General features: G+C 34.4%; 2 protein-coding genes across 5 annotated transcripts in view; both read left to right on the top strand.

Moving 5' to 3' along the window:
• Window positions 1-13,925, top strand: part of LOC133301841 (nuclear pore complex protein GP210) — a 33,967-nt gene extending 20,042 nt beyond the window's left edge. The window contains exons 20-37 of one of the 4 annotated variants that reach the window (XM_061501546.1): window positions 448-567; window positions 1,580-1,735; window positions 1,821-1,883; window positions 1,927-1,946; window positions 2,800-2,850; window positions 3,757-4,168; window positions 5,170-5,272; window positions 5,363-5,475; window positions 5,884-5,955; window positions 7,461-7,536; window positions 11,253-11,360; window positions 11,477-11,651; window positions 11,757-11,795; window positions 11,886-12,102; window positions 12,392-12,446; window positions 12,786-12,877; window positions 13,177-13,237; window positions 13,364-13,925. In XM_061501546.1, the coding sequence (XP_061357530.1) occupies window positions 448-567; window positions 1,580-1,735; window positions 1,821-1,883; window positions 1,927-1,946; window positions 2,800-2,850; window positions 3,757-4,168; window positions 5,170-5,272; window positions 5,363-5,475; window positions 5,884-5,955; window positions 7,461-7,536; window positions 11,253-11,360; window positions 11,477-11,651; window positions 11,757-11,795; window positions 11,886-12,102; window positions 12,392-12,446; window positions 12,786-12,877; window positions 13,177-13,237; window positions 13,364-13,713 (2,283 nt within the window). In that variant the 3' untranslated portion in view covers window positions 13,714-13,925. Of the gene's footprint in view, window positions 1-447; window positions 568-1,579; window positions 1,736-1,820; window positions 1,884-1,926; window positions 1,947-2,716; window positions 2,851-3,756; window positions 4,169-5,169; window positions 5,273-5,362; window positions 5,476-5,883; window positions 5,956-7,460; window positions 7,537-11,252; window positions 11,361-11,476; window positions 11,652-11,711; window positions 11,796-11,885; window positions 12,103-12,379; window positions 12,447-12,785; window positions 12,878-13,176; window positions 13,238-13,363 lie in introns of those variants that run through there. The other 3 variants (XM_061501545.1, XM_061501547.1, XR_009750253.1) reach the window with 3 other exon arrangements.
• Window positions 13,926-15,137: 1,212 nt separating this feature from the next.
• On the top strand, window positions 15,138-16,672 carry LOC133301834 (F-box protein CPR1-like). Its single transcript, XM_061501531.1, has 3 exons — window positions 15,138-16,233; window positions 16,399-16,538; window positions 16,631-16,672. The coding sequence occupies exons 1-3, from the start codon at window positions 15,138-15,140 to the stop codon at window positions 16,670-16,672; spliced, it is 1,278 nt and encodes a 425-aa protein (XP_061357515.1).
• Window positions 16,673-17,454: the final 782 nt, after the last annotated feature.

The following is a 17,454-nucleotide window of genomic DNA, read 5'->3' as shown; positions in this document are numbered from 1 at the left end:
GGAAAAGTTGATTTTTTTTTTTTGGACAAATAAGTTCTCCAAAATTAATTTAATATTTCAAGGTTCATTTGTTTACTTCTAGCTTTATGGTTCACATATCTAATAAGTTCATCATACCTTTGTACCTCCAATAAGTCACCTAGAATTTATTTGTCTTTAGTTTCAAGGTTAGCTTTGTTGTGTCAGGTCTAGAATTATCTTAGGAGCCTATAAATATATACCTTGTTCTTGAGCAAGTCAAGCCGAGTGAAGTAATTCAGTTTTTTGTTAATAAGTCCTTTTTCTACACTTTTCTCTTGTCTACATCTTTTAGTGCTTTCTTTTTTGATGTTTATCTTCACACTTTGGTCGTGTGATCTTGGGCTAGTGTGACTTAGTTTACACTATTGTTTTCTCTCATTTTTTTGGTTTTATGATGACACCATTTTTATTTTTTTATTTTCTTAGCTTACCATGAAAGGAGGCCCAACTCTCGGTGTTCATGTGGAATATTCAATTGAAAATGATAAAATTGCAAGTATTGATAGATATTCTGGACGGCTCTCAGCAATTTCTGTTGGGAACACTGTAAGATGTGAAATCCTGCTCAGACTTATTATTGTTCCTTATTTTGTTTACCTATGTTTATTTATAATTTGTTATGTAACGTAGCCATTCAATTTTTATGCATAGTTTAGCTGATTGTCTGGCACAAACTACCTGCTTTTATACATCCAAAATATCTTCCTTCAGATTAGGCACCGGTTCTCTATCTGTCCACCTCACTATTGTCAGTGCTGTTTCACTCTTTAGTTAGTGGGCTTTTCTCATTATCTCTATCTTCTCCAGAATCCTTAAATTGGTTCGTCTCATTTGAAATTATAGAGATTTATGTATAAAGGGAGGAAAACAAATAATTAGAATAATAAAATTAATAAGGAAAGAAATCATGAAATATAAGGAAATATGGAAATCAATCCTAAGAGACCATCTAGGATACTCTAAACTATTTTAAGATATAATCATAATATTATAAGATATCTATCCGTACTTCAAGCCCAAGGCTCATGTGATGGAGATGTATAAACCATTCTTAGGTCTTCACCTAATAACTTAAGCTTTTAGGAGATTTGGCCTTTTGCCATACCAATTTAAACAAAAGGGTCAATTTCCGGTTGCATGGTTCAACCTTTTACTCAGCATGTTTATGATTCATGTCTGTTGGGTTGACCTGTTTTTGTCCAACCTCATTTTTGCCATATCTAAACCCCTTTTTTTAGTATCAACTGTCGATTTAAAGTTGTTCTAACATTAGAGTTGAGCATTGCCATCCATAGCCTTTTTTCTGATTTGCGAGTGTATATCATATCTTCTGCACATGTACTCTTTCCTTTCCTTCTTTTATTAAATTTTTCTTTTTTCAAAAAAAAGAAAAATAAAAATAAAAGATGCAACACATGCTAATTAGTCCAATTGTTTGCTTCAATAAACCATGTCATATTTATTTCTTTAACAGTTAGTGCATTATTCATTTTACATTAAAAAATATCTGGTTTGTGGAAGATATTATTCTAATCCAAGACATCATTACTATTGACAGACAATTCTTGCCAGCATCTTTGCCCATGGAAATATTGTGATTTGTAAAGCACGGAGCATTTTAAGGGTGGGAGTTCCATCTACTGTCACATTGTATGTGCAGAGTGAACAACTTGGGGTTGGCCGTAAATTGCCAATTTATCCGTTATTTCCTGAGGTGATAAATTAAATAAAAAAAAGAAATGTTTCCATTCATTTGTGTATTTCAATCTTAATATTGACAATCTTTTCGGTATTGTCAGGGAAACTTATTTTCTTTCTATGAGCTGTGTAAAAATTACCAGTGGACTATTGAAGATGAAAAGGTTTGGCTTTATCTTCAAATCTATCTTTTCATATCCATACCAGGTTTTGCCCTTTCTATATAGGTAATAAATGCATTAAGAAGCACAACCTGTGTGCAACTCAAGTACACACTGCACAAAAGTTTAACAATTTAAGTAAAACAATTAAGACACACTGGAATCAGAAGGAAAGTGTGTTATGGTCTAAATAAACAACTAATTGAAAATAAAGCTCTTAAAACTCCTCCTGAAGCTTGTCTTTTCTGTTAGATCTGAGTTTTCCCATCAAATTATGTATAGACCACACAACAAAGGCGGGAAGTGTTCTCTATGGGCACTGACCCTTTGTAGCACTTGAATTGCATCTCCAGCAACATAATAGTTCTCAAATGCCACACCCTTTTTGTGGTGCTAGTATTGGAACTGCTAATTATCATCTGTCTCACCATCCCTTGCATATAACGCCAAGGCACCACAATTAATTCCTTATTTCAACAGTTATCAACAGATCCTTCCAATGCACAGTTCCATTCGCAACCTTGAGTAAAACACCTACCAAAGATGGTATACCTGCTACCATAGTTAACAAACTTTGCAGAAACTTTAACTTCGACACACCAGAAATCATGCCAAAAAGATACTATGAACCTTTTCGTAACCTTAAGAAAATAAACTGCATGAGCATGAGCATGAGCTTCCAAGCTCCTACCATCCCCTCCCCCGAGCTTAAAACAAGAGATAATCTATCTCTCCTTGCTCCATATATTTTCAGCCAATCGATTTTTTCCATAAAAAAATCATGCTCAAAGGTGTAAGATAGTCTAAAGAATTTTGGCTTTGCTTTGTTTCTTTAGGTATTGAGTTTTAAGGTGGCTGAGAGCTTCCATGTTGAAAAATATGGGATCCACTTTACTGATTCAGAAGAAAGTCACGTTAGTGGTTATTTGGATGAGAATGACCTTGGCTTTATTAACGTCTTGTATGGAAGGTATGAATTTATGCAACATTTTTATTAAGAATAATAGCATGGGATAAATATGTAATATGCGTAATCACACTTACGTCTTTTGAATTTCAATAATTGCTCCGACCTCCCAGTACAAATTATATATTCATTTTTCCCTTTTATTAAACAGATCATAGGAAAGATATGTGACTGATTATAGGTATGATTTGCTTTGTATTTATTTCCCTAAAATCAGCTTTTTATTAGGAAAACAATTATTCACATTAGTCTAAATATTGTAAACATTTGTTCATGAATATTCTAGGAATAATATTTAGTATTTTTTCCGTTCAACTGCCTATTATGCTTTCAGTAGTCACATGTAATTGGCACAGAGTCTTTTCAATCTTTATGTTAGTTTTCTGTAGTTTCATTTTTTTCTTGATGTTGCTGAAATAAATTCCTTGTAAGAGGCAACATAGAAGTGTGCATGACCAATTTATAAATTATTATAAACTGTAAAGAACCTTGGGATACACCACCCCAAAAGCTAGCTCGAAGGGTGGGAGTGCCCAAGGCCTTATAAACTCCACATTAGTTGCTCATATAACCAATGTGAGACTATATATCTCAACACGCCCCCTCACACGAGAGCCCATTGGGCTTGAAGAGTGGATGATGCAACATGCCCAGCCTACTTGTGCTAAGAAATTCCACAAGAGAAAGTGGGAGACGGCGAGGTTTGAACCCGGGACACGAGGCTCTGATACCATGTAAAGAACCTTGGGATACACTACCCCAAAAGCTAGCTCGAAGGGTGGGAGTGCCCAAGGCCTTATAAACTCCACATTAGTTGCTCATACAACCAATGTGGGACTATATATCTCAACATAAACAATTTGAAACATAGAATAGAGGATCATATAATAAAATACTATTTTTTTCCAGATCTGCAGGCAAGACCAATGTTGCTCTGTCGTTCTCCTGTGAGCTTTCAACTTCTGGGTCAAAGACACAGTCAAGGTTTTACAGTTCGTCTTTATCAGTAACAGTGGTTCCTGATCTTCCCCTGGCTTTGGGAGTCCCAATTACCTGGATTCTTCCTCCCTATTATACAACTACAAACCTTTTGCCTTCATTCTCAGAGTCTTGTACACAATTTGATAGTCAGAATCGCAAAGGAACCATCAACTATTCTTTATTGAGAAGTTTGGAGAAAAATGAAGCACTGCAGAAAGATGCCATATTCATTGATGGGGATAGAATTAAAACAACAGCTAGTAATAGTGTTGCATGCATTCAAGCTAAAGATTGTACCACCAGAAGAACAGAGATTGCTTCTTGTGTCAGGGTTGCTGAGGTATGTAATTTTATCTGTCACTTACTGTTTATTTGGGCCACTTGTTGGCAATCCTATGAGAGTACATCTTTCCAGCCTTGGGGCAGGTTGGTTTCTGCTAGAGCAAGCTGTCTTTTATAGGTGTTAACTTTTAACTTTGCACAATGGATATTTAGATTATTAAACCTGTATTCCCCAATTTGTACATAGTTTTCATTGAGATAAGAAAGGGCTGCTCTATGTTACATTTAATTTTTTACATGCTAGTGGGCCATAGCCTTATTGTGGTGAGAATTGTTGTTCATATCCTTTGTGTTTCACTTCTGGGTAAGGGTGGCAAAGAGGTCCATTAATACATCATCCATATGGTCCATCCATATCTAAATCCATTAAATTAAAATAAGAAAATGTAATGGATTGGACGGATTGGATCATTTTAAGTTACTGGATGGTTAATGAACCAACCAAATATACAATGATATGCGTTGATTTTTTTCGTAGATGATTTCCATTGGATATTTAATTTTTAACCAATCGATTAGACTTACAAAAATCCAATTGAAGATGAAATGTGAGTATTTATATGCTCAGGTTTTGGTTATATATATACTCCAAAGTAAAAAGACATTGGTTTTGAGGAATTTTAGTGTGTGTGTGAATCAGAGAGAGAGAGAGAGAGAGAGAGAGAGGTAAGTATTCAATGAGAGAAAAATATCAAAATAAACTTTTAATATAATGTAATTTGAAATGGATGGGTTGGATTTTTATTTATTAAATGGATCATGGATGGATTGGTTTTTTTAACGGATCACAGATGGATTAATAGTTGTTTCTTATCCATCCGGTATGGTACAATTCAAAATCCACCCAGTCCATCCATTTGCCACTTCTACATCTGCGTGCCCTTCTGTATCATCAGAATAAGTACATCTATTTTATCGAACATGTAATTTGCATTCCGGGCATATGTTTATTTGTTTGGAAATTGTAATTCACATCATAAATTTCTATATTATGATCAGGTGAGTCAAATTAGAATAGCCAGTAAGGAGGTTCTGCTCAATGTAGTTGACCTTGCTGTTGGTGCAGAACTTGATCTTCCTACAAGCTTTTATGATGCTCTAGGTATCAATGGCCCCTTGATGATAAATCACATTAAGAATCTTTCAGACTGAAAGTACTCATCTTTCAATGTGTCTTACTGTGGTTCAACAGGAAATCCTTTCTATGAAGCATACAATGCAGTGCCTTTTTATGCTGAAACTAACTACCCTGATGTTCTCTACATAAACAAAACAGCTGATGGAAAAGGGAATGTCCATATCAAGGTTTGATGAGGGTTTTTACTAGAAATCATTTTTCTTGCTTGTTTATGTTCTTTGAATTTTGAGCATAAAGCAGCACAAGAACCTGCAGCTTACACATTCATAGATTTTTGGAACAATTGTTTTTGCATCTTTTTGTTTGTTTGTTTGTAAAGTGTATCATGTGATTTTTGTCTCAAATGAAGTCAAGCCTACGTAGTGTTATATAGATCAGGCTTAGCTCACTTTAATCATCCTTGTGATTCAACTCAGAGAGCCTATACCTGAGTGCATGGCATTAGAACAAAATATATTTGTTTAGAGTCTAGATATATTTTGTGATGTCTGGTACTTCGATTTACTATCTGCTGGATTGCTTTGCTCAATTTTGTAAATTAATGGAATTCTTGTTCTGACTGACTCATGTTGAAGGCAATTCGGCATGGTAAGGCTCTTGTGCGTATAGCAATTACTGAAGCTCTGCAAAAATCAGACTACATTCTGGTAAGTATTTGCTTTTTGCCCAAAACCTGCACTTCAGAAAAGTAGATTACTGCTCTACATACATACCTTGATCTCTTATGACCTATATTAATGCCAGCTATGCCAGCTAAAGTCTAGGACCGGCTGTGACTGCTAATGTTTATTTCTATCACATTTATTAGTTTATAGCTATATTATTGTTAATTATTAGGCATATGTTGATAATATGTATATAGGAAATGTTCAGCTGGAGTATTTTCTGGTGTTATTTTATTTTATTTTTCTTACCATATATAGATTCCTAGTTTTCAGCATATTAGAGTTGTTCAAAAAGATTTTTGTGAATGGCTTGAGAATTCCTCACATCCCCAAATCTAATCTAATTAAATCAAATCAATACGTAATTAATTACAAAATATACAATCAAATAAACATGAGATCTGTTTCCTTAATTAAAAGATACTATTCAACACTTCCTCGAGCTGGAGCATGTAAATCATATGCACGAAGGCTGTCAAAAATGAAATGTATTTGAGGACCCAACAATTACTTTGTGAGGATATCAGCTAGCTATGATTTACTTGGAAAGAACTTACTCCCTGGTGAAATGACAATAAATTTCTATATGCTTGGTCCTCTCATTAAAGACTGGATTTGACGTAATGTGTAAAGCATATTGATAATCATAATATAGCATCATATGATCAATGTTCCCAAAGTAATTGTTTCACCTAAGTTCACAAGAGACCATTGTCATAGCTTTATACTTGGCTTCTGCACTGTACAAGCAGTTTCAGTGAGATGACAATTTTTCCTTTGCGTAACTCCATTTTGTTGGGTGTGTGTGGACATGAAGATTGATGTAAAATACCATGAAAATGTTGAAAAAACAGTGGAAAAACATTCCTTGGCAATATCACTAAGTAAAACCTTAATGAACTTACCACCAAACTGGTTCTGAATTTCAGTATAGAAAGACTTGAATAGTCATCAACGAAGGTAACAAAATACTTAAAACTGACGGTATGGAGACCCGACTTGGGCCCCTTATATTAGAATGAATGATAGAAAAACTAGTTTCAATTTGACTTTTGACCTAATTGGGAAAGGAAGCCTGTGTTGGACAAGTAGCCATTGGGTTTGAAGGGTGTGGACAATGCATAGACTCACCTATTTATGCTAAGAAACTTCACATTATTTAATTATTTGTTAAAAGAATAGGGCAGTGAGGATCAAACTCTAGACCACTTGGTTAAACAGGTTCTGATAGCATATCAAGTACTAATTCAACTCAAAAGCTTAAGCTATTCAGTGAATGCCACATTACTGGTTTTATATTCTATATTAAATTTCTCTAGCAATTACCATTTTTTTTATTTCTCATTGCTACTTGAAAAATATCCTTATCTGCAAGTTATACTCCTTTGCTTCACTATTCTGCCTTGTATTTATCTTGCCTCCCCTCTGCCTCTGCCCTCTTGCACTATCTGAATCAGGAATTTCTTTTGTTATAATTTTTTTTGCAGATTAGAGTTGGTGCCCATATATATCCTCAAAATCAAGTCGTTAACATAGGAAGTCCTCTTAACTTAAGCATCAAAGGTGTGGCTATTGTGAATGGTTGCTGTTAATTTATTCTTAGTTGATGGAATTCTGAATCTAAATAATATTTAGATTCAGAATGTTCGTGTACAACTGTTTACAATATATAGGCTAATGTGAACAATTACTTCTATGGAAACAAATAAGATGTACAATCTATCACATGTTTAGGGAAACAAATAAGAAGTGAATCGGATTTATGATTACGACATTATTATAATGTCTTCTCTTATGAATTTTTTTCTATTTTTATAAAAACTGTATTTGTTAGTGATGTAATAAAACCATTCAATTGTCTTCTCCTAACAACATAAGCTTTTGGGGGTGTTGGTTTATTGCATGGTATCTGTTAGGGATATAAAATCATTCATGTGTCTTCACCTAATAACTTAAGCTTTGGGGAGAGTTGGTTTATGACATGGTATCAAAGCCTTTATGACCAAGTGGTCTAGAGTTCTATCCTTGTCATCCCCATTCTTTAATAAAAAGTTGAATTTCAGCCCTAAGGTAGGGGACCTATTCATTGCCCATGCTTGAGGAGGTGTGCTAGAATTGTAATATAAAACCATTCTCGTGTCTTTACCTAATAGCATAAGCTTTTGGGATAGTTAGTTCATGACATTATCGAAAAGGCAACATATTGGTGTCAGATATGTATTGGATGGGCATACAGGGTTGATGCATATTTTAAACTTGTATTTATTAATATTCAAAAAATATATTCAAGAGGAAGTGCCATGGTGTATGCTTTTTGCAGATGATATTGTGCTTATTAATGAGCCCAAGGCTGGTGTTAATAGAAAACTAGAATTGTGGAGAAGCATGTTGGAGTTTAAAGGATTTATGTTAAGCCGGAGCAAGACTGAATATATGCAGTGTGAGTTTTCTCTAGCAAGAGATAGAGATCAAGATCCAGTACATCTGCTTGGACAAGAGTACTTAAGAAAGATGTTTTTAGATATCTGGGATCAATTTTGCAAGAAGGTGGAGAGATTGATGAGGATGTAAATCATAGAATCAGAGCAGAGTGGATGAAATGGCGTGGTGCATCTGGGTTCTTGTGTGATCGCAAAATTTCCCTTAGGCTAAAAGGAAAATTCTAGATAACAGCAGTAAGGCCTGCAATGTTATATGGAGCTAAATGTTGGCCAGCACATAGGCAACATGAACGTAAAATGGGAGTAGCAGAAATGAGGATGTTAAGGTGGATGTGTAGTTATACGATGATGGATAAGATAAGAAATGAAGATATTCAGCGAAAGGTAAGAGTAGTACCGGTGGCTGAAAAGATGAGAGAACATAGATTGAGGTGGTTTTGGCACGTAATGAGAAGACCCTTCGATGCTCCCGTAAGAACAAAAGTTTGTTATCAAGAGCTTGATACAAAGAGAAGTGGAGGTAGACCGAAACATACTTGAGGAAAGGTATAAAAACAAGACTTAATTGAATGAGATATAGATTGACGGACGATGTGTCTTAAGATGGACTGGAGAAAAGCAATAAGCATCGTGGAGGATTAGATCCGTTTTTATTCCTATGTTCCAGATGGTCCCTTTCAAATTCTTTTCCTCTTTATCTCCCACTCTTTCTTTCTTTTTTTCCTTCTTTTCTTTTATTTCATTCTTCCTTTCAATCTTTTTTCTCTTATTTATTTATTTATGTGTTTTTCTTTTTTTCCCTATATTCCTTTTATTTTTTATTAATTTTTTTATTTCCTACTTTCTTATTCTTTTTTGTCCTCCCAAATATCTTTTTTTTTTATTTATTTTTTTCTTTTAATTGTCTACTGCTTTATATATAAACTTAAATTTTATTTTTGTCTTTTTCTCAAACTTTTCGTATCTTTCATTTGGGTTCATCTACCATTAACCCCAATTAATTTGGGATAAAGGTGTTGTTGTTATTGTTATTTATTAATATTTTTTATTTTTTTATTTTACAACTTTGAATTCGGCTCATACAACTGAGACATGGCTTAGTGATGGGAGATACGGCTTGAAGCTTAGACATGGCTACAGCAGAAAATGTTCCTGTTCTGTCTCCACAATCCTCAGAAAGTATAACAAGGAATTAATTTGGAAGAGGTAGGGTTAGAATCAAAGGCAAAGGAGGAAAATCAGGGTCCAAGGCAGACCATGTGGATGATGGAGTTTTTGGTTTAACAACCAAGTCCCATGTTCTGGTGAATGAAGTTGATTTATCAAAGACTAGAAACATTGGCCAACGGGTTGGACTCATGAGAAGGATAAGAAATGCATCAGTGACCTTGGCATGGCTTTTAGTTATGGGTCCGTGTTGCAGCTGACAGTGTAAATGCTTTTTAGGCTGGGGTTAATGGCCTTTGTGAACTAATCGGTTGTCATTGGGAATGCAATTACTAAATTTATCATTCACTTAGCTCTATTAAACAAAATCATTAAATTTTTTTAACAATTTCTAAATAATTACAATGAAATAGGGAGAAAAAAATAGAAGACAGATCTTTGTAATATTATCTGTAATTTTTCATTGAATATAATTGTAAAAGAAAATTGTAGCAACTAGCAAATAAGAAAGAGAAGGTAGAGTTGTATAATGTGTCATGAATCAATTCTCCCAAAGCTTAAGCAGTTAGGTGAAAACACATAAATGGATTTATATTATATCTTTAACACATCCCCTCCAAAAGAGCCATTTGGGCTTGAAGTGTGGACAGTGCACGAAAATTCAATTTTGTTATTAGAAGAATGGAGGCAGCAAAGATCGAACTTTAGACCATTTAGTCATAGAAGTTCTGATATCATGTCACGAAACAACTCTTCTAAAAGCTTAAATGTTAGATGAAGACAGAGGAATGGATTTGTGTTATATCACCAAAATAAGGGAATAACTAACTTAATTCTAGGTAATTACTTATTATATATATATATATATATATATATATATATATATATATATATGAGGCAGGATATTCTTACACCGGTGTAAGAGTTAGAAATCGTACACTCAATTTTGACCATTGATCCACTTGTAACCAATGGCTCACATTACTAAAAAATTTGAGCCCTTAGATATAAGTGGGATTAACGGGCAAGATTAAAAGTGTAACTTACACTGGTGTAAAATGATCCTGACCCTATATATATATATATATATATATGAGATAGGATATTGTTAATACCAATTAGTGTTACTACCAATGTCACTACTAGTTTGTTTCACCGTTAGATCAATTATGTTTTGATCCAACGATTCTGATTTAACTCTGTAAAAGCCTTCTTTTTTCTCCCTATATTTAATATTTTCACATTAAATATGGAAAGTCATAATCATACAAAGGTGGAAATAAATATAACCGTTGGATCAACATAATTGATCTAACGGTGAAACAAACTGGTAGTAACAGTATCCTCTCTCTCTTACAACAAACCATTCCTTACATATCACTATATCAGACCACACATAAACTTATTGCACTAACACAAATAATTTATTGAAAATATATTTACTTAAACATATACCCTATATTTTTTAGAATTTTCCTCATCCCATATCCATGTCATGTTGTACCCTGTGGGGATCCTGATGGAAACATACTTTTTATATTTGCTTGCTTAGTAAACCTGGCAGACGGTTATTTTCAATTGCTTGAATGAATTTGAGTTTGGCACTTTAATATTCTTTTCCTTTTACTATTTCTTCAGGAAGGATAATGTCTTTCTATCTTCATGTTTTAGGTCTGAGTGATGATGTTTCTGGTCAGTGGTTTACCTCAAATGGAAGTGTAATATCAGTTGACAAGTTATCCGGGGTGGCTGAAGCTATTGGGGAAGGTTCAGCCCAAGGTGCTGAATAGTAATATTTGAGTACAGAAAATGCACTTTGTAGTTGTCATTGTCTGGTGTTTTTTCTTAGTAAACAATTATACCACTCCCTAGTTGAAATATGTTATTATGAACAGTATCTTTCCAGTATGCAAGATCAAAACTGCAAACAACAGTTACAGTATTGAAAGGAGATAATATTTTTGTGGATGCTCCAAAAGAAATGTTAACTAATGTTCCATACCCTTCAAAAGGATACAACTTCTCCGTGAAGTTCAGGTTTGCAAATTATAACTCTAGACATTTACAGACGTTTACATGGTTTGAATAACGTCACTTTTAACTACTTTTTTTGACTTAACGAATGAATAGCAATACGTACGGTGAAAGCCTTGGTGCACCTGGAGGAAACAAGAGAATTTCATTCGATTGTGGAGTTGATCCGCCATATGTGGGGTATCTCTATCATTACTCATATTTATCTGGTATGACCATTTAAATAATGATTTCATTCTTAGATAAATCTTCTACATGCATTAACTGTAGGTACGTGAAGCCATGGCTTGATTTGGACACTGACAATTCATATTGCCTATTTTTCCCTTACTCACCGGAGCATTTGGTTCACTCAGTACCCAAGTTAGAAGGCATGAGACCAGACATATCTCTATCAATATATGCTTCTCTTAAAGAACGTAAACATGTTTCAGGATCTGCATCAGCGCTTTTTATTGGAGGATTTTCTATCTTGGAGATGGGTCAGGTATGTCGTTGTAACAAAGCAAAATTGGATCCCTTGATTCATTTCCGTCTCCTGAAAGTGCATATCTGCATGACACAAATGTTTGATTTATTAGGTTGAATGCCTGCCATTTGGTTGGTACGGTCTCTTGATCTAGTCTTGATCAATTTGCCCTCCTTTATGCCTGTGATGTGCTGAATTGAAAATTCAGTAGAACCCCTCGAAATCTGATTGTGAAACGAAGTACAAAAATTTGATTTATGATGTTAAAACTTTTCTTTTTTTGTTTGCCCCTCAGAATTCAATGCAGCTGAATCTGACACCAGGCTCTAACAAAACTTGCATAACCGTCTTAGGAAATACTGGTAAGATGGCATACCACGGTACATCTTTTAATTAGATGAGCTGAGTGTTATTGCAAATTTTTCATTATGAAGGAATCTTTTTCTCTGGAATTACCACATTTTGTTTCCTATTATCCATATTTTCGTCAGAAGTTCCCCTTTATTTCTTTCTGAAAAAATAAGGAAAAAAAAGTTTGATGTGATTTGATGGGTGATATGAATCATTCTGTCGGGTCCCATGGAGATTTTCCTCAAGACAATAGCTATCATCTTCACTTATTGTTGAGATTATAGGTGCTACAAATGTTTAGTCACTGTCTTCTACCATATGTAATGTTAAACTAGGCTGTGTGATTATAGATGTTGAAATTCGCTGGCATCACCGAGATTTGATTATGATCAGTCCCATCCATAAAGAGGATTTTGGCGTTGGAGGGTTTGCACGGTATGAGGTGAGTGCTTTTTTTTTTTTTGATAAATTGAGGTGAGGGCTCTTACTGCATTTCATCATTGCTCAAATCTGAATTTGAAATTATTGTAGGGTAGCCAAAATTTTCCCCCTAGATAGACGATGCATTCTCCATGAGCCTTTTGTTTCTTTTCTTTGTGCTGCAACCCAATGCTAAAATGTCACCTGAAAAGTTCGCAACTAACCAGAACTGATCCATTACTAGAAACATCCAATAAATGTTTCTGATTTTATATTTAAAATATACACTTCCGTATTTATTTTTCTTGTCCATGTTTCCAGGTCAAACTGCTGAAAGCCAAGGGATTCAAAGATAAAATCATCATCACACTCCCAGCTAATGGTTACCTATTCCTGAAGTTCAATATGACTTGATTTTCATCAGCAGTTTAGAAAATTTTATTAAAAATGGAGAGGATTGTGTATGTTGGAGGCCACAAGTTTAATCTTTTTTTTATCTGTTTTACAGGCCAGAGAGTGGAAATAGATATAAACCATGAACCTGAAGAAACAGCACCATCCATAAATAAAGCCCTCTGGGCAAGCATTCTGGGGTGTCTTCTGCTGTTGATTTTGTCAATTGCTATCTTCATACGTTTCTTGGACAAACCAGATAGATCTCATCAACAAACAAGTGCTCGGGTCACTGCAAGCATTGCAGCACCATCAACTCCTGATAGAAGCAGCCCAGCTATTACAAATGAAATGTCTCCTCGGACACCTCAACCATTCGTAGAATATGTAAGGAGAACGATCGACGAAACTCCATACTACAAGCGGGAAGGGAGGAGAAGGGTTAATCCACAGAATACGTTTTAAACTCGTGGACTATCGATCATACATTGATATACCTACCACTACTCACATCAGAGGATGACACATATAGGTGCCCCCGTGCACTCCCTGCTGTTGTATAATTTTTAAACTGACAATTTTGTAAGTACATGTAGTTGTATTTGTCTTCTTGTTAGGTTGGTGTAGTAGTTAAATTACCATGCACCTGTGTCTGTAATTGCATTACCTTATTACTTCTCCAAATAACTTAAAACAATTTTATACATCACAACTTGCAACATTTTGTCTAACTATTTGATTCAATCTTTATCACATATCACACACACACGCGCACACACAATTTGGTTTGGTTGTTATAAATTGGTATCAAAACACTTTTTGTGGGCGCATTGAATGGTGTTGACGAGAAACATAGATCACAGTTGAATTGATGGAAGCAAGAATTGGGAGGAACCGAAGAGGGAATCTACTGTGTAGAGGCTCAGTTAGCTGATGTGCTGAGGGCGCTTCAAGATTCGTGTATTGAGTGGATTAATTCTTATTTGCCGGAATAAAAAATCAAGTATTCATTTGTTTTCTTTTTATTTGCAGAAAAATAAAGAATCGAGTGGATTAAATTTGTTGGAGAAACAAGGAAACAAAATCAATAGATTTCACCATATACTTTGAAACTACATCAGGACTTCTTGTTAAAATAGCTTCTGATGTACTAAAAAGAAATATTTCTTTAAACAAACAGGAAAAAAAACCAATTATTAAATTATCATAAATAATAAAGAATTTAATATTTTTAAATTTGTAGGGATTTGAAATATCACTTTATAACGAAATAAGTGTAAACCATATTTTAAAATTCCTGCTAATTTAAAAATAATAATATAATTATTGATTTTTCTTTGTCTTTCCTTATTTGATTTTTTTTTTTCAAAGGAATTGAATTTTTTGGTTAAAAGGAAAACAAATCAATAATTATCAATAATAAATTTAATATTTTTGAATTTATACGAATTTCAAAAATTAAAATTTTCAATGATGAGCACGAATTGATTTGAACAAAGTGATAATAGCGGAAAACGGTATTGGTCGATCGGGTTATTGCGTGGGATGAAAAAATAGTGGGCAAATACAATGTGGGACTTTTAAGAAGGTTGTAATGCCATGTCATAAATTAGAGACATGCAGAATATAATAAAAGAATTCAATCAACAAATCAGCGAGAGCTGTGGAAGTAAAATAACAACTAATTAAAGTATCTCCTAAAAATCCTATTTGCAACAATCATGAGTTATCCTTCAACATTCCAACAAGAATATATTAAACAGAATTTTGAATTCAAACTCGTAACTTTAACACCCCCCATATGATCCTAACAAAGCTGTTCAGGATTATCTGCTTTCTATCAGTATTAATGAGCATGAGGATGCATAGTTGTTGATCATTCTTAAACAATGTTTGAGTGTCTTCCACAAGAGTTAGTGGAGGAAATCCTCCATCGTTTACCACTCAAAAGCATTGGTAAATGCATGTCAGTGTGCAAATCATGGAATATTATGATAAAAAGCCATTCCTTTATATTCTCACACCTCTCTAGACCCTCCCTTCCTCTCTTCCTTGTCTCTGATTTGTCCCTCTCAGATCTTTGGACGGTGCATTATTCTCTTTACTCCCCAAAAATCAATAGAGTAATCTTATCCTTTGTTCCTGATAGTAACAAACATGTTTCCTTCATAGGCTCCTCCAACGGCCTCGTTTGTCTGTCCAACATTTACTATAATATCATCCTATGGAACCCTGTCATACGTAAACACCTCCAACTCCCAAAGCCACCTGAAACACCACATTATGATAGTTTAATGTTCTCTTACGGATTTGGATTTGATTCCAAGAACAATGATTTTAAGGTTGTGAGACTCTATTATCCCAAAGGAAGATTCATTTATCCTCCTAAGGTTGAGTTATATTCCCTCAATGAAGGTGCATGGAGGGACATTAATGCCTCACACATCAAATTAACTGTCAAAGAATTTAATCAACACACATTTCTCAATGGGAATGTGCATTGGCTTGCCACGCGCCGGCCTGCGCTTGATCCTCTTCCGCGTAATGATTGCATATTGATGTTTGATATGGTGGAGGAGAAGTTCAACACTATGGAGCTTCCGGAGCAGCTGAATAATACTATGAATGCTATGCCTTCTAGAATATTGTACAACATTACTGTTATTGATGGTTGTTTCTCTCTTATACAGTACTCATTTCCTTTATCTAATAGCAATGTCATTAACATATGGATGAGGACTCATGAGTCTTGGAGTAAGATTCACACTTTTTGCTTAAAGGAAAGGTTTCAGACGCTATGGGGAGTGAGCACAAGGAGTGAGATTTTAGTGTTCCCATCAAAAACATATGGACTGTGTTCCTTTGATCTCAAGAGCCAAGAGATTAGGGATATTGGGATCAAATTTAAAGCAACAAATGTATGTTCTAGTGATTTCAAGGCAAGCTTGGTTTTACTAGACAAAGATAGCTATGATGCTCATTCGGGTACTTTTACTAATGTTTTATGTGCTATAGTTTTATGTTTATTTGGGGGAACTGATATTAATGTTTTGTTGTTTATATATGTAAAGAATCAATTTAAACCTGTTGGGTGATGACCTTTTTAATGGTTTATATTATACTCTAACAATATATATATAACCCTTGTAGTGAGAGATAATGAATCGTCTGCAAGGTGCAAGTGTTGGGGGCCAAACAGCAAGTTGAAAGATGTTCAACATGTCAGCAGCAGAGGGACTTTTCAGAGAGCTTGGTTTTACTTGACAAAGAAAGCAATGTCGCTGTTTCATGTACTCTACCAATGTTTTGTGTATTTTTCTTATAGTTTTATATTTATTTGGTGTACTAATATTAATGTTTTGTTGTTTAATTTGCTTTGAAGTGTGAGGCCAAGAGGATGAATCACCTTGAAGGCGGAAGTTGAAAGATGATGGACATGAACCCATCCTCAAATGCAGTACTATATTTTACTCTTAGATTCTCACTAGGATAGTTTCTCAAGACTTCTAAATATAAACATTGAATATGAATTTACTCCTAGTTTTTGGAACTGTATTGTTGCTAGTTTGATTTTTTGTTTTAATCTTTTACCTTTTATTTATTTATTTCTCTGAGGTTTGATGTTTTTCTTATTTCACACCAAGGTAATTGGATCTGTAAAAGACTTTGGGTTTAGATATGTTGAACATTTCCTAAATGATAAGGTAAAACATGTGACAATTGCTATAGTTACTCTAAACTTGTATGGGAGGCTACATGTTCTTTTTCGGTTATACACTCAACAAAGATGGCAAATGTTGGTGTTGATGGGTCAGAATTCCAATTGCTAGGGAATAGATCATACATAGCAGCAGATGAATTTCCCTCATAGTCTTCCTCTACTCTTTGCTGTTTCTAGACCAGCAAAAGATTTTCTAAGGTTGTGATCTTTATGGGTTTGTTTGAAAAGTTTGATACCAAGGTTTGGTTTGTGATGGTTTTGTTCATCATCATCATGTGATGGCTGCCCTTAAAGACAATTTGCAAAAAATGCATGACACAAAAAATATAGGAAAAACTAGGATAATTGTGACTTGTGAGGTAAAACATGAAGCGGAATTCCTTATTAGCGTTCAGCAAAACTTAGGGTGTGTTTGAAAGTGTTTTAGTTTTTTTGTTTTTCAAAACAGTTTTAAATATGAATTTTAAAAATTGATTTTGAGAGTA

Source organism: Gastrolobium bilobum, unplaced genomic scaffold (assembly GCF_033153095.1).
Source record: "Gastrolobium bilobum isolate Gb01-03AN ecotype WA unplaced genomic scaffold, APGP_CSIRO_Gbil_v1 utg18793, whole genome shotgun sequence".
Lineage (NCBI taxonomy): Eukaryota > Viridiplantae > Streptophyta > Magnoliopsida > Fabales > Fabaceae > Gastrolobium > Gastrolobium bilobum.
Note: the sequence above shows the minus strand (reverse complement) of the source record. Positions and strands in the feature narration are given on the sequence as shown.